The sequence below is a fragment of the Danio rerio genome, chromosome 20, assembly GCF_052040795.2.
Source record: "Danio rerio strain M-AB ecotype USA chromosome 20, GRCz13ab, whole genome shotgun sequence".
Classification (NCBI taxonomy): Eukaryota; Metazoa; Chordata; class Actinopteri; order Cypriniformes; family Danionidae; genus Danio; species Danio rerio.
In genome coordinates this window covers 36,529,598-36,548,883 of record NC_141040.1, presented here as the reverse complement: position 1 = coordinate 36,548,883, position 19,286 = coordinate 36,529,598, and the positions used below count along the sequence as shown (strand labels likewise).

The 19,286-nt window shown below is 35.0% G+C and overlaps 1 protein-coding gene across 2 annotated transcripts; it reads right to left on the bottom strand.

Annotated features, from left to right (window-relative positions):
- Positions 1-2,833: 2,833 nt before the first annotated feature.
- On the bottom strand, positions 2,834-15,755 carry ostm1 (osteoclastogenesis associated transmembrane protein 1). 2 transcript variants are annotated; one of them, XR_015517404.1, is made up of 7 exons: positions 15,319-15,732; positions 12,462-12,573; positions 12,156-12,250; positions 11,955-12,065; positions 9,206-9,371; positions 5,686-6,420; positions 2,834-4,850 (listed from the first exon to the last, which is right to left on the bottom strand). XR_015517404.1 is itself a non-coding variant. In NM_001386310.1 (6 exons), exons 1-6 carry the CDS (start codon positions 15,682-15,684, stop codon positions 6,365-6,367), a joined length of 906 nt encoding a protein of 301 aa, NP_001373239.1. In that variant the 5' UTR covers positions 15,685-15,755; the 3' UTR covers positions 5,895-6,364. The 2 variants fall into 2 exon arrangements, 1 of the variants encoding a protein (NP_001373239.1); NM_001386310.1 differs by lacking the exon at positions 2,834-4,850 and having other exon boundaries at positions 5,895-6,420; positions 15,319-15,755.
- Positions 15,756-19,286: the final 3,531 nt, after the last annotated feature.

The following is a 19,286-nucleotide window of genomic DNA, read 5'->3' as shown; positions in this document are numbered from 1 at the left end:
CTTATCTCATCTGTGGCCTACTTCAAGGCTCGTTTCTGACACCCTCCATTTTCTCCTTGTATGCTTAATTTGGAAGCCATTATGAGGAGGCGTGGCCTGTCTTTTCATAACTATGTTGACAACACCCAGATTTACTAACATATCAAGAGAAATTCCCTTTTAGATCTTAGTACCTTCAGGTGCTTAGACAAGGTCAAAATCTCAAACTGTTTAAAGGTTAAATGAAGATAACAGAGGTGAATGTTTTCAGTCCTACTGAACATTCTCAGGCTATACCTGCCTAGATCTGGGCTGCGTATCTGCCTTCAGAGCCTCTCATGTGCATTAAAATTGGACAAACACATTGGTTCTGTTATTGGCTCCTGCTTTTACCAACTCTATCTATCCATCCATCCATTGTTAAGATTAAAAGTAACTAGGAAAAAACATTGATATAGACTTTGATTAATAGTGAAGCAAATGATTTGTTTCATTCATTGCTTTCAGTTGTTTTAAACTGAGCTATTCAAACACCAATCACACTAGAAATGGCCCTGAATTGGATGAAGATGGACAATCGCCACTTATTGCCTACCTAAAATCTCATCTCTTATCCGCCTCAAGAGGCTCTGTAGCCGTCTAATACAGCTGATGGGCAATCCACTGTACCCAGAGATGAGTGGGCAGGGGTGCCCAACAGGGTCAGATGTTTCTGCCCTCATGGCATAACCCCCTATTCAGAAGCTCTTACTCAGCCAGACCCCCCGGGCCTGTGTAAGCCTTTCCCACTGTGATCCTGTTGTCTTATTAAAAGAAGCCACAGGGAACACAAGTCATCCACCTTAGGTTTCTGACACACCAATCAGCATCTGCGATAATGTCTCCTACAGCTGACCTCTCATACGACCTTTGTAATGGGGTGGAACTTTTAAGAATAATCAGCGGTGGAAAGGGAGAGAACTCTGCAGCGCTGCTAAATAACTGTGATGAAGTGATTCTATAATCTATCATAATACCATAATCCCATGATCTTCAGACTTCGCCCCTCATGAGGTCATAATAGCCCCTTTCATTCAGCAACACACGCTGGCTCTTAAGTGAGAGTTCGCTAATTATAACGCTATATTTCTTCAACAAAGCAGCATATTCAGCTTTGGCTAATTAAGTAATTGACCGTTTTAAAAGGTTTTAGCGTTGCACAAAATGTGCATACACCACATGTATGATGGATGATTTGGCAGTTTTAAATAGATGAATGAATCATAAAGGATGATTAAAATAAAGCAACGATGAATGAGACAGAACTGATGAAGAAACCTAATTTGTGATAAATTCACATTGTTTATATCCTAAATACAGTTATTGTACTTTGTTTACTTTTGCTTACTAAATTATAAATACAGTATGACCCTTAAGGGTTAAGCATGCTAAACATCATATCTATCAATACATCCATCCATCCATCCATTCATCAATCTATCCATCCATCTATTCATTCATCCATCCATCTATCTATCCAACTGTCCACCCACCCATCCATCCATCCATCCATCTATATATTCATCCATCCATCCATATAGCCATACATCCATCAATCTATCAATCCATCCATCCATCCATCCATCCATCCATCCATCAATCTATCTATTCATCCATCCGTCCATCCATCTACCCATCAATTTATATATCCACCCATACATCTATCTATTCATCTATTCATCCATCCATCTATATATTCATCCATCCATCCAAATATCCATACATCCATCAATCTATCTATTCATCCATCCGTCCATCCATCCATCAATCTATATGTCCACCCATCCATCCATACATCGATCTATCCATTGATCCATCCATCCATCCAACTGTCCACCCATCTATCTATTCATCCATCCATCTATATATCAATCCATCCATCCATATATCCATCCATCCATTCATCCATCCATCCATCTATACATCCATCCATCCATCCATTTAATCATCGATCTATCGATATATCCATCCATCTATTCATCCATTTATTTATTTAGTGTCTATCGATCTATCCACCTATCTATTCATCCACTGATCAACCAATCCATCCATCCATCCATCCATCCATCCATCTATCTACCTATCCATCTATCAATCCATCCATCCATCCATTCTTAAAACCAGGCTTTAATACCTAACATTACTTGCACAGCACAATAATAAAAAAATTTTTTTTTAAATTTTCTTTAAAATCTAATTTGCACTCATTTTAAGTTTATTTATAAATAAAAATTAAGACACCTTATACTGTACATATCACTGCCGATTTCAGTTTTATTTCAAACAATTTATGAGGAAATACAAATACATAGGGAAACCGGACCTATAGGATAAATACAAAACACAAGGTTGCATAATAAACAAATACATTCATTAATTTATTTTCTTGTCGGCTTAGTCCCTTTATTAATCTGGGGTCGCCACAGCAGAATGAACCGCCAACTCATCCAGCATGTTTTACGCAGCGGATGTCCTTCCAGCCGCAACCCATCTCTGGGAAACATCCATACATGCTCATTCACACTCATACACTACGGACAATTTAGTCTATCCAATTCACCTATACTGGATGTCTTTGGACTGTGGGAGTACCAGAGCACCCGGAGGAACCCCCTGCATGCGAAAGCGGGGAGAACATGCAAACTCCACACAGAAACGCCAACTGATCAAGCCGAGGCTCCACCAGCGATCTTCTTGCTGTGAGGAGACAGCACTACCTACTGCGCCACCCTGTTTTTCTTTTTTTTAAATAAAGCTATTTGGGGTATTATGGCATATTGTTTGTATAGAGAAAATAAATACATTAAATCAAAACTTTTGGAATGAGTTTTTATTCTTCAGAATAAAATTACAGCCTTATAAAAGGTTCAGATATAATCAAGCATTGCGTTAGTACGCAAGTTCTTCTCAAGAGCACATACAAAGCAATCATCAACACAGAAAATGATTTCAAATTTCCAATGGCAAATCAAAAGTCCAAATGGCAACTTTGAAAGAAGAGTTCAAAATTCATCAGCTACACTGATTTCTAAGCCCCTGTTGAGTTCAGGGATATTTCATAATGGCCTGATTGCTTAAGGTCCAAAGTCACTGCTCTGATTCTTACCAGGGCAAAACGTGATGAAGGATAATCTCAATCTTACATCCTCTCTAAGGTTCTTGTCAGGTAAAGCAAGGCCTGGGTCATTCATCTCAAAAGGTATTTCAGCTTTTGCGTCAATTCATTAGACACGTGGCCATAAAATTCGCCTGGTTGCTACATTTGGCAGTCAGGTCAGGAGTAATGACTTTCAGCAATGCTTAACGGATAATGGCATTGCAGGGATAAAAGCTGTCATTCTTGTTAGACATTGCACTCATGAGCCGGGTATGAAAAGGCTATTTTTCCCCATATCTTTCTGTACGATCATATGATTGGACAAATCAAGCAAAATGCGCTTAACGGGCAGTGTGATAGGTAATGGCTCGGCTCCATAAGACCAAAAAGCCAATGCAGCTTAAACGGATGTGTTGGTACGATTATTCGGCCAAGTAACTTTATCCTACATTTAGATTAGCTGCTAATGACTAGGGAAACGGGCACTTTGCAATCCAAGGAAAGTCCATGTAACCCTGAAAACAACAAACCTGTCAATCGTAACAAGGAAGGCTTTAGGAGTTAAGCACTATTAGCATATTTTAATAGAGGTATGAGGAAACCAGTGGATTGGAAACTGTTTCACAAGGTTTTTTTTTTTGCGCAGTAAACTAAACCGAACCTTTGAATAAATAACACTTGAGTCTCAGAAATGGAGAAAATGGAGTTAATAAAAAGATTCGTCTGATTCATCATTATCAGTTTTCAAACCCTTTTCAGACTCCAGTGTTCATCAAATGTCTGAATTAACCATACAAATTAGACTGTGAAAACATCACTGTAAATCCAACAAGCACATAAATCTAGAAAGCTTTCTGAAGTCTCTTCCATTCTTTACTTTCCTCCTCATCTCATCTCAAAAAGTTTTTGTCACAAGATTTTGTTTCTCTAATGCACATGGAGTGCTTCCAGAAGTGGTACCTGTGCAATGTAATGCTTGTGTGTTTGTGCGCGCACACACATTTAGTATTACCTATGAAACAGAGAGTATAAAATGTAACATGCCCTCTTAGTGCAGTAAAAATGCAGCATAACCAGTCTCACGTAAAAGACAGTTCTCCTTCACTGCAAAAATGCTTTTCTTAGAGTTTTTGTCTCGTTTCTGGTGCAAATATAAAAATGGTAAAATAAAGCAGCATTTTCAAGATAAGTAAAAAAATAATCTTTTGATTTAGAAGAAATTTTTAGGTGAGACGTTTCATAAAACAAACAAATGAATCTGCCAATAGGGGCATGTAAAATAATCTTATTTCAAAACGAAAACAAGATTTGTTTTTTTACCTACCTCACTGATAGGATATTTTGCTTGTTTTAAGAACATCATTTTAACAAAAATTATGAAACAATATTTTTAATGAAAAAGAAAATGCTTCTTGAATCAAGATGATTAAAAAATATATATTTGGACAAGAAAAGAGACAAAACTTAAGAAAGAAGAGCATTTTTGCAGTTTCCATACTTTAAATACAATAACATAATACCAACATCCTTTATACTTATTGAAATGAACATAAACCATCTCTGAAAAACAACAAAATGGTAACACTTTATGATAACTACACACTATAAATCATTTATTTAGCATTAGGAAATAGGGAATTCATAATTTATTAAGCATTAACTCTACATTAATAAATGTTAGGAAGCAGTTTATAACTGCAGATACAAATGCTCTACTTTTGATTTATAAGCATATCTATAATGTGCTCAATGGTTGTTTTTTCATACTTATAAATGATTCATTTTTCATAACTAAATTAAAGATTGCATTTTTTACAAGTCAGTTATTTAAGAGTAGCTGCTGGTTGTTAAGTTCATTCAGAGTTAGTAAATGATTATTAAACTATTCAAATTAACATGTATATATCTTATTATTCAGGAATATAGTAGTGGTTACGTTGTATGTTCATAAATGCTTTATTAACTCAACTTCCTCTAGTTTTGTGACCTAATCTAAAGTGACGACTACTTATACTTTATAAATCTCTAATAAATGACAATTAAAGGCTCAGTATCAAATGAACAATACATCTTTGCAATCTTATCTAAAAAGTAAAAGTACTGTAAAGTTTAAACTTCACTAAATAACATTGAAATGTTGTATCATAATATAATGGTCAATTATTATATTGTTGTTGTTTTGTCTAATTTGATGTTATATTTTGACACTCCTGTTATTTGGCAATATTTAAACTTTTACAGTAATTTAACTTTTTGGATAAGATTGTAAAGATTATTGTTCATCTGATCCTGAGCCTTTAATTGTCATTTATAAGGGATTTATCAAGCATAAATAGTCCTCACTTTAGGTCACAAGACTGGATAAGGTTCATATAACCATTATTATATGCCTGAAAAATAAGATCTATAAATGTTGATTTTCACAGTTTATTAATCATTTACTAAGTCAACCTGAATGATCTTAAAAAAAAACTACTCTTAAATACAAATTATTTTTAAATAATGCAATACTTAATTTTGTTATGGAAAATCAACAAGTCACAAATTATGAAAACACAATTATTGAGCACATTATAAATGTGTATTAAGTCAAGAACACAGCATTTGCAGCTGCAGTTATAAACTGCTTACTAACGTTTTTTAATATAGAGTTAATGCTTAACAAATAATGAATTCCCTAGACACTAATGCTTATCAAATGATTCATAGTGTGTAGTAATTATAAAGTGTTACCAAAAAATTTGCCAAAGCACAAATAATAATAATAATAATAATAATTGGCAAATTTAGTTCAAACAAAAATGAAAATTTCCTCATCATTTACTCACACCCAAGTGGTTCTAAACCTTTATGAATTTCTTTCTTAAGTTGAACACAAAGGAAGATATACTAAAAAATGTGAAAAAAGCAGACATTGGCATGAAAAGAAAACATACTATAGAAAGTTAAATACTCCTCTTTCCAAAAACATTCTTCATTACTGTATATTGTCATTTGAGTTCAACAGAAAAATAAACCTCAAACAGGTCCGAAACAAGATTTTTCATTTTTGATTGAACCATCACTTTAAATCAACTGTGCAAATCACAAATAGTGCAAGACAAAACAACACCAAATGACAGAATGTGATCATGAACTATTTGATCCAGGATGTGTTTGGAGTCCAGAAGAAGACATAAACCTCATCCATCCATGCTGTTAGATCCTGTAGGTTTAGCCGGAGAGGTGAAGGTCTTTCTCCCTCTTCACTCAGCTGAATTTGTCTTGGATATTCATTAGGCTGCTGCTGGACTTGGCTCTTTTGGCTGTAGATCAGGATGTGGGAATAGATTAAACCAGACTGGCAGAAGATGCGACAGAATATTCAATGCACAATTTAACCTTGAAGTCAGAGACGGCTTGTGTTCTAAACGGTCTGGAAGCACTTCCGTGAAGTTGGCACCCCATAAAAATAAATAATTCCCAAAACTATGCCATTCGATTGTGCTGATTTGTGCTGCAAAAAAGAATGCTTGTGCTGGTTTGGGGTCTGAAATACTCAGCATTATTTTTTGACCGTGTGATGTCACTTTCCACCCTATGTTACTCAAATCACTCCAAATCAGCACAGTTCGTTTGTGCTCGATTTGTGCTGGGTTGGTGTCGCTGTTTTTAATTCATTATGCAATATTTTAATGATAGAAGCGGCACTAACAAAACTTTCATACAATCCAGCACAAATGAAACACACAAAAGCGAGACTATTTTGGTAAATGTAGAGCAACTAGAGCCGAGAGACCTCTGAATTACCTAATATTAACGAGCACAAATTGTGCACAAACGAAAATAATATATTTGTGCTTAAATATAAATATCTGATGTTCATTTCAACGGCACAAATCGGGCACAACTGAATGACAGCATTTTCTGTGAGATTTAGAAGAACTGGGGTGAAGTGATGTCATGGCTCCCGAATTATTTTGGTTATATCTAAACAAGGAAAACAGATAAAGTGTTTATTTTGGCACAAATCAGCACAAACTGGACACAAACATATAACTCCATTTTGTGCGATTTAGAGAAAATGGGGAGGAGAGTAATGTTGCGGCTGATCAGGCAATATCTAAACAATGAAAATAGATACAGTGTTTATGTTAACAGCACAAACCAGCACAAATCAAGCACAAACGAATGACTCCATTTTGTGCGAATAGAGGAAATTGGGTGGAGAGTGACGCCATGGCTCTCGAATTATTTTGGTTATATCTAAAGAAGGAAAACAGATATTGTAACAACTGTGCTGATTTGGAGTGATTTGAGCAACATGGGGTGAAAAGTGACGTCACACGGTCAAAAAAAAGCTTAATATGTCAGACCTCAAACCAGCACAGATGTTGGTTTTTGCAGCACAAATCAGCACAAATGAATCGCATAGTTTTGGGGATTATTTATTTTTATGGAGAGCCAACTTCACGGAGGTTCTGAAAGAAGCTAAAATTAGTAGTGTTGTTGATCTAAGAATGCTCAGTTAAAGGTCCCGTGAAATGCTTTGAAATGTGTATTTTTTTCAATGTGTGACAAAATTTCAACTGAAACATGAAGACAAAGCAGGACTTAAGAGTAGCTCCTCCCCTTTAAAAAAAACAGCCAATAGTGTTTTGTTTTTAAATTTCATTTCTGCCAATGAGAGTGGTTGAGCTCAAGTCGATCGAATAAAAAGCTCATGAAAAGCATCTTAAAGCGGGCAGGACATGTCAGATACTAGAGAGCCTTTGATTGGTCAGAGGATTTAATGAGAAACTGAAGTATGAGACGAACTATGATATTAGATTAAAAAAAAAAGTATGGCTGCACCTGAAATCACATACTGCCCTACTATATAGAATGCTAAAATCTGTATGCGAGCTAAGTAGTATGTCCGAATTCATAGAATTTTGAAAAACAAAATCTGAGAAATACCCGGATGACCTATTACTTTTGGCGAAATACTGAAGTGCGCATTTTATGCAACTGGGTATATTCTAGAATCCTACAAGTGATTTTAATACCTTTTAAAGACTTTTTTAAAGACCCTCTCAGATTATTTTAAGACCAAATCGCCATTTCAAGTTCTAATCAGTATCAAACCTTTAACTTAATAAACAGTTGTTAATAAACAGTTGTCATTAAATAAATTAATGGAGCACAACCACGCAACAGAACTCAGATAAGCTCGGAAGAAACAAAGCTTTAAAGAATAAATTACGAGGTTGTTTTCAGTGACAGGCTTCAGCCACTGTTTAAACTCATCTCTCCAACCAGGAGTACGCAAACTTACATTTTCCCATTTCGCCTGTTTCTCTACATGTGGAGCGCGTCACATCACCTTACCGCATTTGTCGCAATTTACGTGTCACCAACCGGATGGAGGAGTTTGGCCAGACATGCCCTGGCCCGAATAAATCATGTGGATCGAGCACGCCATTGTAAATATTAGGAGGAAAATTTATTTATTTATGCTTTTTTGAAGTCAAACACTTTGGACAACGATTGAACAAAATTTAAGACCTCGTAAAAACGCAATTAAGACTTTTTAATAACTTAATTTTTTATCTAAATTTTCTATTAATTGATTTATCAACTTTTAATACTTTACGAACCCGCGGACACCCTGTGCAAGCTATACTTTTCGATGATGCCATGCGAGAAAACTCATGAATGATAGAAGCGACGCAACTAACGTGCATAGGTCATGTGATCATGACAAAATGGCAGATGTAGTACATCTGAGATCCATTCATACTGCTGACATTCAATCTAATGGTCGAGTGGTACATTTAAATTCAAATACAGTAACAACTTAGTAGGCGATTTTGGATGTAGCCCAGGATTATATGTTCTAAATTTTAATTTTGTTTCTGTTTAGGAGCACACTAGATTGTATATCCTAAAGACTAACATGCTGAGCTTTTGATTTTTGAGTTTTGATTTCACAGGGACTTTAACCACTGTTTGACCACAAAAGTTAAAGCAGTTAGGATCATGCATGCACAATTAACATTGCTGAGCACCTCTGTCCTCGTTCTTGAGCCTTTAGTAAAGACAATTTGCACAGACTGGCAGGTAACTTACGGTGTATGAGCTTGCGTTTCTTTTGTTCTGAGTGCAGGAAGCTGCTTAAGTAGAAGATGATGGGGAGGAAGAGCATGAAGCTAGACACTGCGATGACAGGCACCGTCTCCTCACGAGGGAACGAGCAACCAAAGTTTTTACTCCACAACTTCCGCGTTATGTTCATCTGAAAAGCAAGGTAATAAATTGCAGATTTCTGGTAGTGTTATGCTTATCTAATGATGGATACCTTGTATTAATTCACACATCCACAGACCATTAATATTTTAGGTGACTATCTGTCTTTAATAGGACATTAAAGACGATTTGTCAACACAGGCTCTTTTGAAATAAGTGCTTCAGTCTACTTCTTTGAGAAATCATAAACATATACTTCAATATACGTTTGACCAAAGACGACAAAATACACAAGACATGTCACTTGTATAGTTAAGAATCGGAAAAAGTGTAACAGTTGATCTGGCGACTGAAGCCCTGTCTTCTAGTACAGGAGCCAATCATCAATCACTACAGACTGATGATTCTCCGGGGGAGGGGTTCAGACTAGATGAGAGTTTCTGCAGATTTTGTGTGATTCGAATGTTTAGAAATGAAACTAAAGACACAGATGCTGTTTAATTTTATTGGTGATTTCTAATATGAGATTTAATTGTAAGCTTGTCAAGCTACTTTGGAGAATTTGATGTTTCCCCATTCAAACAGAATGTGCATGCATACTTCCTGAGAGGCGTTTCAAAGATGGCTGCCGAGTGAAATGATTTGCCTTAAAAGGACTTTGATTTAACTACATTTCTAAGGTAAAATGAACTCTACAGGGCAGTATGAGACCAACAACCTTTGTCCTTTTCACATCAAAGATTTTACAGGTACACATTTTCATTTGTATAAAGGATTATTAACATGCAGTTCTTAGGACAACATCAAATAAATACCACAAAACACCTTAACGTATATGTTTGACTTATCTATCTATTTCAATGTGGACAACTTTTCTATTGTGATCAGTTTGCTAGTTAGCTCACTTTTGTTTTGTGCTTGTGATACAAAGTGATCAGGTTCATTTACAGTGAAGCACAGTTACACAAAAGAGATGAAAGCAATGTAAAAATCTAGGTAAACTATGTGGTTGTGATAAGCTTTTCTCTTATGCTTGTTTTTGAAAACACTTGATTGGATTTAGGCAAGGTGACTTCTGTCTATGACTTTTCATAGACATGTACAAGAAGAATAAATATCAGAAGTGTGCAGAATGAACATACCTGGAGCAACATGCTTTATGTTTCGCAAAAATGTAGGCTGAAGCATGAGTATCCAATTAGTCAGATTTTTCCATGAAATTGCAGTCCTTGGAGATTTAAAAAAACGCTAGTGAACAGCTACTGCCACTTTTAAAGTCAAATAAAACAAAACATCTTAATGTAAGAGACAATTTTTTGTTTTGAAGGAAGGCATTTAACATTGTCCAAAATTACTAGCTTACAGGATTTTTGTCACAGCAAATAGGCTGGAGTACATTCAAAATACCTTAATGTGCTGCCAAGACCCATGGGTTTTAATTTTGCATTGCCCACATTTGTTTTGTATTATTTAGACAAGTGATGGTAGACTTTAAAGAATCACCAATTAAAAAGGAAGAAAATATTTATTAGATTTTGGGTTTTGTTGGATCAATATTTGTTTAATTAAGCTGTATACGTTTTTCCAAACAAACTCACACGAAATCCAGTTCATTGCTAGGAGACGTGAGAACTTAAAACCACGTGGATTATTAAAAGTAACTGTGACTATTGTAAAATAATCTAAAAACAAAATGTTTGACTGCCTCTTACTAGATAGTCTTCCCTGTGTTGAAATATGCCTACTTCCATACTATATATGAAGTAAAGTTTGCAAAATGAGCAGTATGTCTGAATTCAAAGCATTCATAAAAAAGTAAAAAAGGACCAACATACCCAACCATTTTTAAGAAGATTCTGAAGTGTGCAACTGATGGGCAAAACTTGACAGTGATATGGGCAACTTGACAGTGATATGGGGCCAAAAGACAGGATTCATAAATGGGTGACATGATACAACTAACGCTGTAATGAGAGTAATGAAAGTAAAACCAACTAAAATTGAATTCATACTACACAGAACTAATTTTTACATACCAAGTGTAGTACCTACTAAAGACCATTTCATTGTGGTCATGTCATTGGCCCATGAACATTTCCTATTTGTTATCAAACTATTTCATAACTGTAACAAGTGGCAATTTAACCATAACCTAATGTTAAAACAGCTGTCATAACATTATTTATCAATATGTTTTGGATTCACAGAAGCCATAAAAATGATAAATGTATAACAGGAAATATGTTGGGACCATTGTGTTTGTTTACATCCCTTACAATGTTCTATACCTATGCAATTTTGTTCCTGAAATATCTATCAGCTCAAACTATGTAAAATATTGTAATAAATATTATAAAAATAACAGAATAATAATACAACATGTCTTTAACTTTTGTCAATTTGTGTTGACTAGTCCAGACCTCAAGAATCTGTAAAATACAGCTCTTTGGTGCTTACTTTGGTTACTTCTTTGTAGTGTAATGCATTCCAACCTTTATTTTCTACATATACAAGCACTACAAGCTTTTTTACATTTTTCCTAAATATACCTTCATAAAACTTAATTTGATAAAAAAGTCAGGACTGTTTTTGAGTCACGTAACAGGGTCTATATATACGAATGTATACTTACTGCGTCTTCTATATCAATGCAGAGGGTTTGGTTTTTCTCCATTTTACCATAGAGCTCATTCAACCTTTTGTATCGGGGTTTGCAGTCCTTGCAGAGTTCAGAGTGGTTGTCCTGTTTAGAAAACAGGATATTTTAAAACTTCTGTCATTTATTTAAACTGAAACCCTGTCTACATACTGTATGTGAACTGTTTGATATTACCTTATATTGCTCAAAACAGCTGAGTGACTGATTCAAAGTGGCCATGAAGTAGCGAGTGTCATTGGTGAGAGCCTCTTCATGTTCAGTCAGACATTCTAATCAACAATATAAACCAAACTCAAAATCATCATAATATCCACTACTACATTATGTTGAATAAAAACTAGGTATTATGTTTCTTGAAAACTGACGTAATTTTATCTACTGCAAGTCTATCATCTGTTTAGAAGTGAAACTGAAAGAAACATGAATAAGGGAAGGATCAAGCCTGATGTCAATTTTAAGGGATGCAACATTATTACTTACGATCACATTTTGCTGATGTCCAGATGTCTTCTAAATTGCTGTAGAGGGTATAGAGCAGCATCAACCTATCAGAACGCGTCAGGCTGTCATGGCAACTGACATTTCCAGGGCCCTTTTATGAGGACAAACACACAAGATATGAAGTGTTTTGAATTAACTTCTACAGCCGCAGTCCATATAAGATTTATAATAGCTTAAATATGTTTTTCTATACCATTGTAGGAGATAATATAGAACACAGATGTAAAACCCATTTTGCTGTTTGTATCCACTAAAATGTAATAAATTTTATATACACTACTGGTCAAAAGTTTGGGGTCAGTATGATTTTTAAATGTTTTAAAATAAGCTTCTCCTGCTCACCATGGCTGCATTTATTTAATCAAAAATACAGTACAAATTGTGAAATGTTATTGCACAATTAAATAACTGTTCAAAAGTGGTTTATAATTTAATTTAATAATTTATTCAAGTGATTTTAAAGATGAATTTTCAGCTCAATTATTCCAGTCTTCAGAGTCACACGATCCATCAGAAACCACTCTAATATTAATTCTTCTTCTTCTTCTTCTTCTTGTAAATATTTAACAATTTTACTGTTTTTTTACATTTAATAAATGCCGCCTTAATGAACAGAATAATTTTCTTAAAAAAGAAAAAAAAAATGACCCCTAACTTTTGACTGATTTATTAACTGATTTATTTTATTTTGATGTTTTATCTTATTGTCATCCATGATGACGGTAAATAATATTTTACAAGATGTTGTTCAAGACACTTCTATACAGCTTAAAAGTGACTTTTATAGGCTTAACTGTTAATAAGCTCAACTAGGCAGGTTAGGGTAATTAGCCAAATTATTGTGTAACGATAGTTTGTTCTGTAGACTATGGAAAAAATATATATAGCTTAAAGGGGCTAATAATTTTGTCCTTGAAATTTTTTTTTAAAAATCAAAAACTGCTTTAATTCTAGCTGAAATACTACAAATAATACCTTCTCCAGCAGAAAAATTATTATCAGACATACTGTGAAAATTTCCTTGCTCTGTTAAACTTAATTTGGGAAAAAAATAATAATAATAATAATTCAAAGGGGGTTTAATAATTCTGATTTCAACTGTATATGAAGCCAAAACATTTATATATTTTCCATAGTCAAAATATATTTGAAATAAAGTTCCATCACTAAGCTTAACACACTTAACTGCGCTTAGTAAAATACATAAAAGAATGATCATACTGAACTTTTGATTATATTTCCAAATATTGAACAGTTCTTGTCAACAAATGGGTAAAACCAATGGTTAAAAGTTTTAAAATGACTATTAATGAGTAGTTTGTGGTGGCATTGTGACCCTTGAATATAGTTTTTAATATATCATAAAGGGTTACATGGTGGCTCAGTAGTTAGCACTGTCACCTCACAGCAAGAAGGTCGCTGGTTCAAGTCCCGGCTGGGTCAGTTGGCATTTTTATGAGGAGTTTGCATGTTCTCCCTGTGTTTGTGCGAGTTTTCTCCGGGTGCTCCTGTTTCCCCCACAGTCCAAACATATGCGGTACAGGTAAATTGGATAGAGTAAATTGTCCGTAGTGTATGAGTGGGAATGAGTGTGTATAGATGTTTCCCAGTGATGAGTTGCAGCTGGAAGGGCATCCGCTGCATAAAACATTTGCTGGATAAGTTGGCGGTTCATTCCGCTGTGGCAACCCCAGATTAATAAAGGGACTAAGCTGAAAAGAAATTTAATTAATTTATTAAATATATATTTAATATGGGGGGACACGGTGGCTCAGTAGTTAAGCACTGTCGCCTTACAGCAAGAAGGTCACTGGTTCGAGTCCCGGCTGGGTCAGTTGGCATTTCTGTGTGAGGTTTGCATGTTCTCCCCATTTTAGCGTGGTTTTCCTCCAGGTGCTTGAGTTTCCCCCACAGTCTGAAGACATGCGGTACAAGTAAATTGGGTAAAGTAAATTGTCTGTAGTGGATGAGTGTGTATAGATGTTTCCCAGTGATGGGTTGCAGCTGGAAGGGCATCCGCTTTGTTAAACATATGCTGGATAAGTTGGCGGTTCATTCCGTAGTGGCAACCCTAGATTAATAAAGGGACTAAGCTGAAAAGAAAATCAAATCAAATCAAAAGAAAAATGTGTGAGGTTTGCATGTTCTCCCCATTTTAGCGTGGGTTTCCTCCAGGTGCTCGGATTTTCCCCACAGTCTAAATACATGTGGTATAGGTGAATTGAATAAACTGAATTGGCCGTAGAGAATGTGTGTGCGCATGTAAGAGTGTATTGCCGTTTCCCAGTACGGGGTTGCAGCTGGAAGAGCTTCTGCTCCGCAAAACATATGCTGGATAAGTTGGCGGTTCATTCCGCTGTGGTGACCCCTGATGAATAAGGGACTAAGCCGAAGGAAAATGATTTAATGAATGAAATATACTTGACATGTGATCAAATGGTTGTTGTTGTTTAGAACTTGACAACTTATGACTTTTGAGTGGGTTTATTCTATAAATCATGGTAAAAACATGAGTCATTATATAGTTTGTTATATTTATGAAAAAAAATGTAATAACCCTATGAAGCCGTATTCTAAATTTGCCACTTCAACTTGAAATAGACTTTTAGGCTCACTAAATAGTTCCAGAGTCGGTGTGAGTCAGGTTATGTTGAAACACACACACACACACACACACACACACACACACACACACACACACACACACACAATCACGAGACACAAGAACATGTGACCAGCGGTAGGGAAATTGTGTCAAACAGCCTTAAAAAACACGGCATATTTGCTGTCATAACGTTAGATGTCGAGAAAACGAATGTTTGAAATTAGCACTCACTTGTCCTGATGATATATTTAGATATATCTCCTTCAGACCTTTAAAGCCAGTGTAACAGTTCTGACAGACTTTGACAGGTCGTGCATAAAACACAAGACAGTTAGCGAAAGTCACGTAGCGCTGGCCGTAAATGCGAAGCAGTTCAATACAATACTCGTTCACTTCCAAGTCCTCTGGAAATGATGAAAGGCTGAGAGAGTAGAAAAACTCCAAACTGTTCGCCTTTGATACAGGAATGACTGCTCCTGGAAGCTTTACTGCAACATCACCACTCATCTCCGCTGGAGAAATCAAACAGTTCATTAATGTAATAGTCCATGCTACAAACGAACATAACACCGCAATAGTACATTTTGATAAATCCATCTCTAATTTACACTGAATACAGTCCACAGCAAAACTCCAGAGCTTCCTGTTTTCTTTTTGTCCTGTGTCAGTCACATGACTCATGTTCTAATCTCGCGATGAACGGGATTTACATGACCGGTGCACCTGTCTTAAAACGTCCAAAACTAAAAGAAGTGTAAAGGAGCCCAGGTAAAGCAGCTTTCAGCTATTTGTGTCTGTAAAATGAAAAAAAAAATTTTGATTGTATTTTGATAGACTTTTAACACTGAATCTTTAAACGTGTTGCAGCAAAAAAAGCTAATTTAGGTTAAGTCAATGATGTTTCTGATTATGTAGCCTATTTAATCTGAAACATGTGAGGTGGCCTTTTGTTTATTTTGTTAAATTTACACTTTAATTTTTTTATTATTTGTGTTTTTTTAATACAACTCTTCTAACATTGTTTACTGTTAGGAAAATACAGTTCAAACTTTTGTGTTTTTAAAAGAAGTTTCTCCTGCTAACCGGGCTGCATTTAAAATGCCTAATAAAAAGCCAGTGGCCAATATTGTTAAATGTTATTTCGAATAGATTTTATGTAAATGTATTCTAATGAATTTAATCTAATTAATTTATTCTTGAGATTCAATGCTGATTTTTTCAACAGACAATTTTTGTTCAGAAAGAAATATTTGTAATTATCAATATTGAAAACAGTTGCTCTGTTTGATATTTTGTTCAAACCATGATTTATCATCTATTAATAAATAAATAAATTCCAAAGTTTTTTTTATATCCTATTCATTAATGACTTAAATTATTCAGATATGAGATTAATTATATTGATAAAGTATTTTCCTTCAATTAATAGCTGTTATTATTTCACACTATATTGATCAAAATGCATCACTCTTTCCACAAATACATGAAACTGACACAAAGAACTGAAGTTTTCAACATTAATAATAATTTGAATGACAGAGAACAATATTGATCACAAAAGAGCAAATCAAACCATGGGACATTGAAGCTCAGTATAGCAGTATCACATTACAAATATTTGTGGCGAGTAGAATAGTCTTATATAAGAATAATAAAAATATATATTTATAGGCTTTTTTTTTTTTTTTTACAGATTTTTTACTGTACTTGAGGGTGTTGCTACTACAGATTATGACTAATAAATTTGGTCACTTAGGAACAAGTTCAGTTCATAACAGTCCCTTTTGCTGCATAATGCAAATTTTCTTAGTTAATCACATAGAATACCCTATAAATTTATATGATATTACTGTCATATATTCAGTACTGTATCACAGAAGCTTAACGTAGTATTATAAATGTATCACATTTCAAACAAGATCTTTAAGGTGAGCAGAAGTGTTTTCTTTCAAACTACTACTACTACTACTACTACTACTACTACTACTACTACTACTACTACTACTAATAATAATAATAATAATAATAATAATAATAATAATAATAATATGATATATAGTTGAAGTCAGAATTATTAGCCCCCCTTTGAATTTTTTTTCTCTTTTAAATATTTCCCAAATTATGTTTTCAGATTATGTCTGATAACATTTTTTTTCTTCTGGAGAAAGTCCTATTTGTTTTATTTCGGCTGAAATAAAAGCAGTTTTTAATGCTTTATAAAAACATTTTAGGGACAAAATTATTAGCCCCTCTAATTTTTTTTGATAGTCTACAGAACAAACCATCGTTATACATTAACTTGCCTAACTACCCTAACCTGCCTAGTTAACCTAATTAACCTAGTTAAGCCTTTAAATGTCACTTTAAGCTGTATAGAAGTGTCTTGAAAAACATCTAGTAAAATATTATTTACTGTCATCATGGCAAAGATAAAATAAATCAGTTATTAGAAATTAGTTATTAAAACTATGTTTAGAAATGTGTTGAAGGAATCTCTCCGTTAAACAGAAATTGGGGGGAAAAAACAGGGATGGCTAAAAATTCAGGGGGGCTAATAATTCTGACTTCAACTGATATGTTTTTTTTTTTTTTTTTTTTTACTGGTTTTTAACAGTAACATACAGATTATCATCATTAAATTACTTTCATCATTAAGTTACTTAATTCAATTCATAACAGTCATTGTTGCAAAATGAGCAATTTCTCAGCTAATCACATAAAATATATTGTTTTTTATATTAAATTACTGTTGAATATTTATATTAATTATGGCTATTTAATATTAATCTTTAATCGAGATGCATTTTATAAGGTCAGCAGCATGACAGTATTTATGAAAATCTGAATTAAACAATTTGTTTCTGACTGTTCTTCTTTATTGTGTGTGTGTGTGTGTGTGTGTGTGTGTGTGTGTGTGTGTGTGTGTGTGTGTGTGTGTGTGTGTGTGTGTGTGTGTGTGTGTGTGTTGAGACAGTGCCTTTATATGAACATGCACAGCATCCTCTCTCTTCTCGGTTTTTGACATCGTGTGCAATTTCGCGAATGCGTTATAGCGCGCACGGCCAAAAAATAATTACGGAGTCAAGGTAAACGATCTGGGCTCCGATTCTGATTGTGTTAATTGTCGCAAACCCTCGAATCAAGCCACTGCAGTCAATGGTCTTTAATGTAAAATTAGTGCCTCTTGATAACTTGCAGTCCACGGCAATTCTGCAGTCATGAGAGCCTGATGGAAATAGGGGACTCAGAATGCCTCGCATTAAGGGCTATTCTACTGCGTGCGCTGATGTCTGAGGGTAAATTCGCAGGTTTTATGTCGGGGATTGTGGCATTAGCTCTTCACTACTACAGTGTAGCAGCTCTGTTATTGTGATAGCCTTAAATTGGATGATCCAAGTCATTTCCCCTCCTCAGGCAGCTGCTTTCAGCGGTTTGCAAGCTGAGTTTATGAACGAGGTGCGCAAAATCATTCAGTGATGCTAGATATAAGATATTTGTTATGAAAATAAGCCTATACATATATAGCCACATATGAAATCAAGGTTAGCCCACGAACCCTGGAGGAAATAAGATTATTGATCAGTGTGAAAATAATCAGGTTTTTTACACAGGCCTACAATTACCATGTGCATTAAGGGCTTGATTTGAATGCACAACGGAGACAGAGGCAATTGTGCGAGGACAAAAATCACTAATTAGGCTGCCTAAGTGAAGTATCTTCATCGAATGAAGAGCTCTTAAGCAAAAGGATGAGCCTGGATTACTTGGTTTAAATTTTGAAAATTGTTAATGCGTGTGGCTCAAGATTGTCCTAATGAAATTTTAAAACGTAAAAGCAGGTTTTTAAGGAACTACAAGAGACATTGATTTCATGGGTCATCTGACCCTCACATCACAATCATTGACTGAGGTAAATGATGCTTGGGATATGCGATGATATTAGCTATCACGAGAATAATTATTTTGTTCTTTAAATGAGAAATTAGCCTACATATCAGGCCTGTAGCCAAGGGGGAGGAGAATGACCAACCCCTCACTGACAAAGGTTCAAAATGTGTCCAATGCATGAGCTTATTTGTCCTATTTAGGCTGCCACGCCATCATAAATTGCAAAAATAACCCAACGAAAAAGCGTCCCTTCGGAGACCTTGGCTGTCTCTTTGATGCGACTTCAGCTAATCAGTTTTGACCTATGCTAT

Coding starts and splice junctions, on each gene's coding strand:
- ostm1 (NM_001386310.1), bottom strand. CDS start 15,684: ATGGATTTATCAAAATGTACTATTGCGGTGTTATGTTCGTTTGTAGCA. Junction 12,251..12,461: donor GACATCAGCAAAATGTGATC/GTAAGTAATAAT, acceptor ATTGTTGATTAG/AATGTCTGACTGAACATGAA. Junction 6,421..9,205: donor GAAACGCAAGCTCATACACC/GTAAGTTACCTG, acceptor CCTGATCTACAG/CCAAAAGAGCCAAGTCCAGC.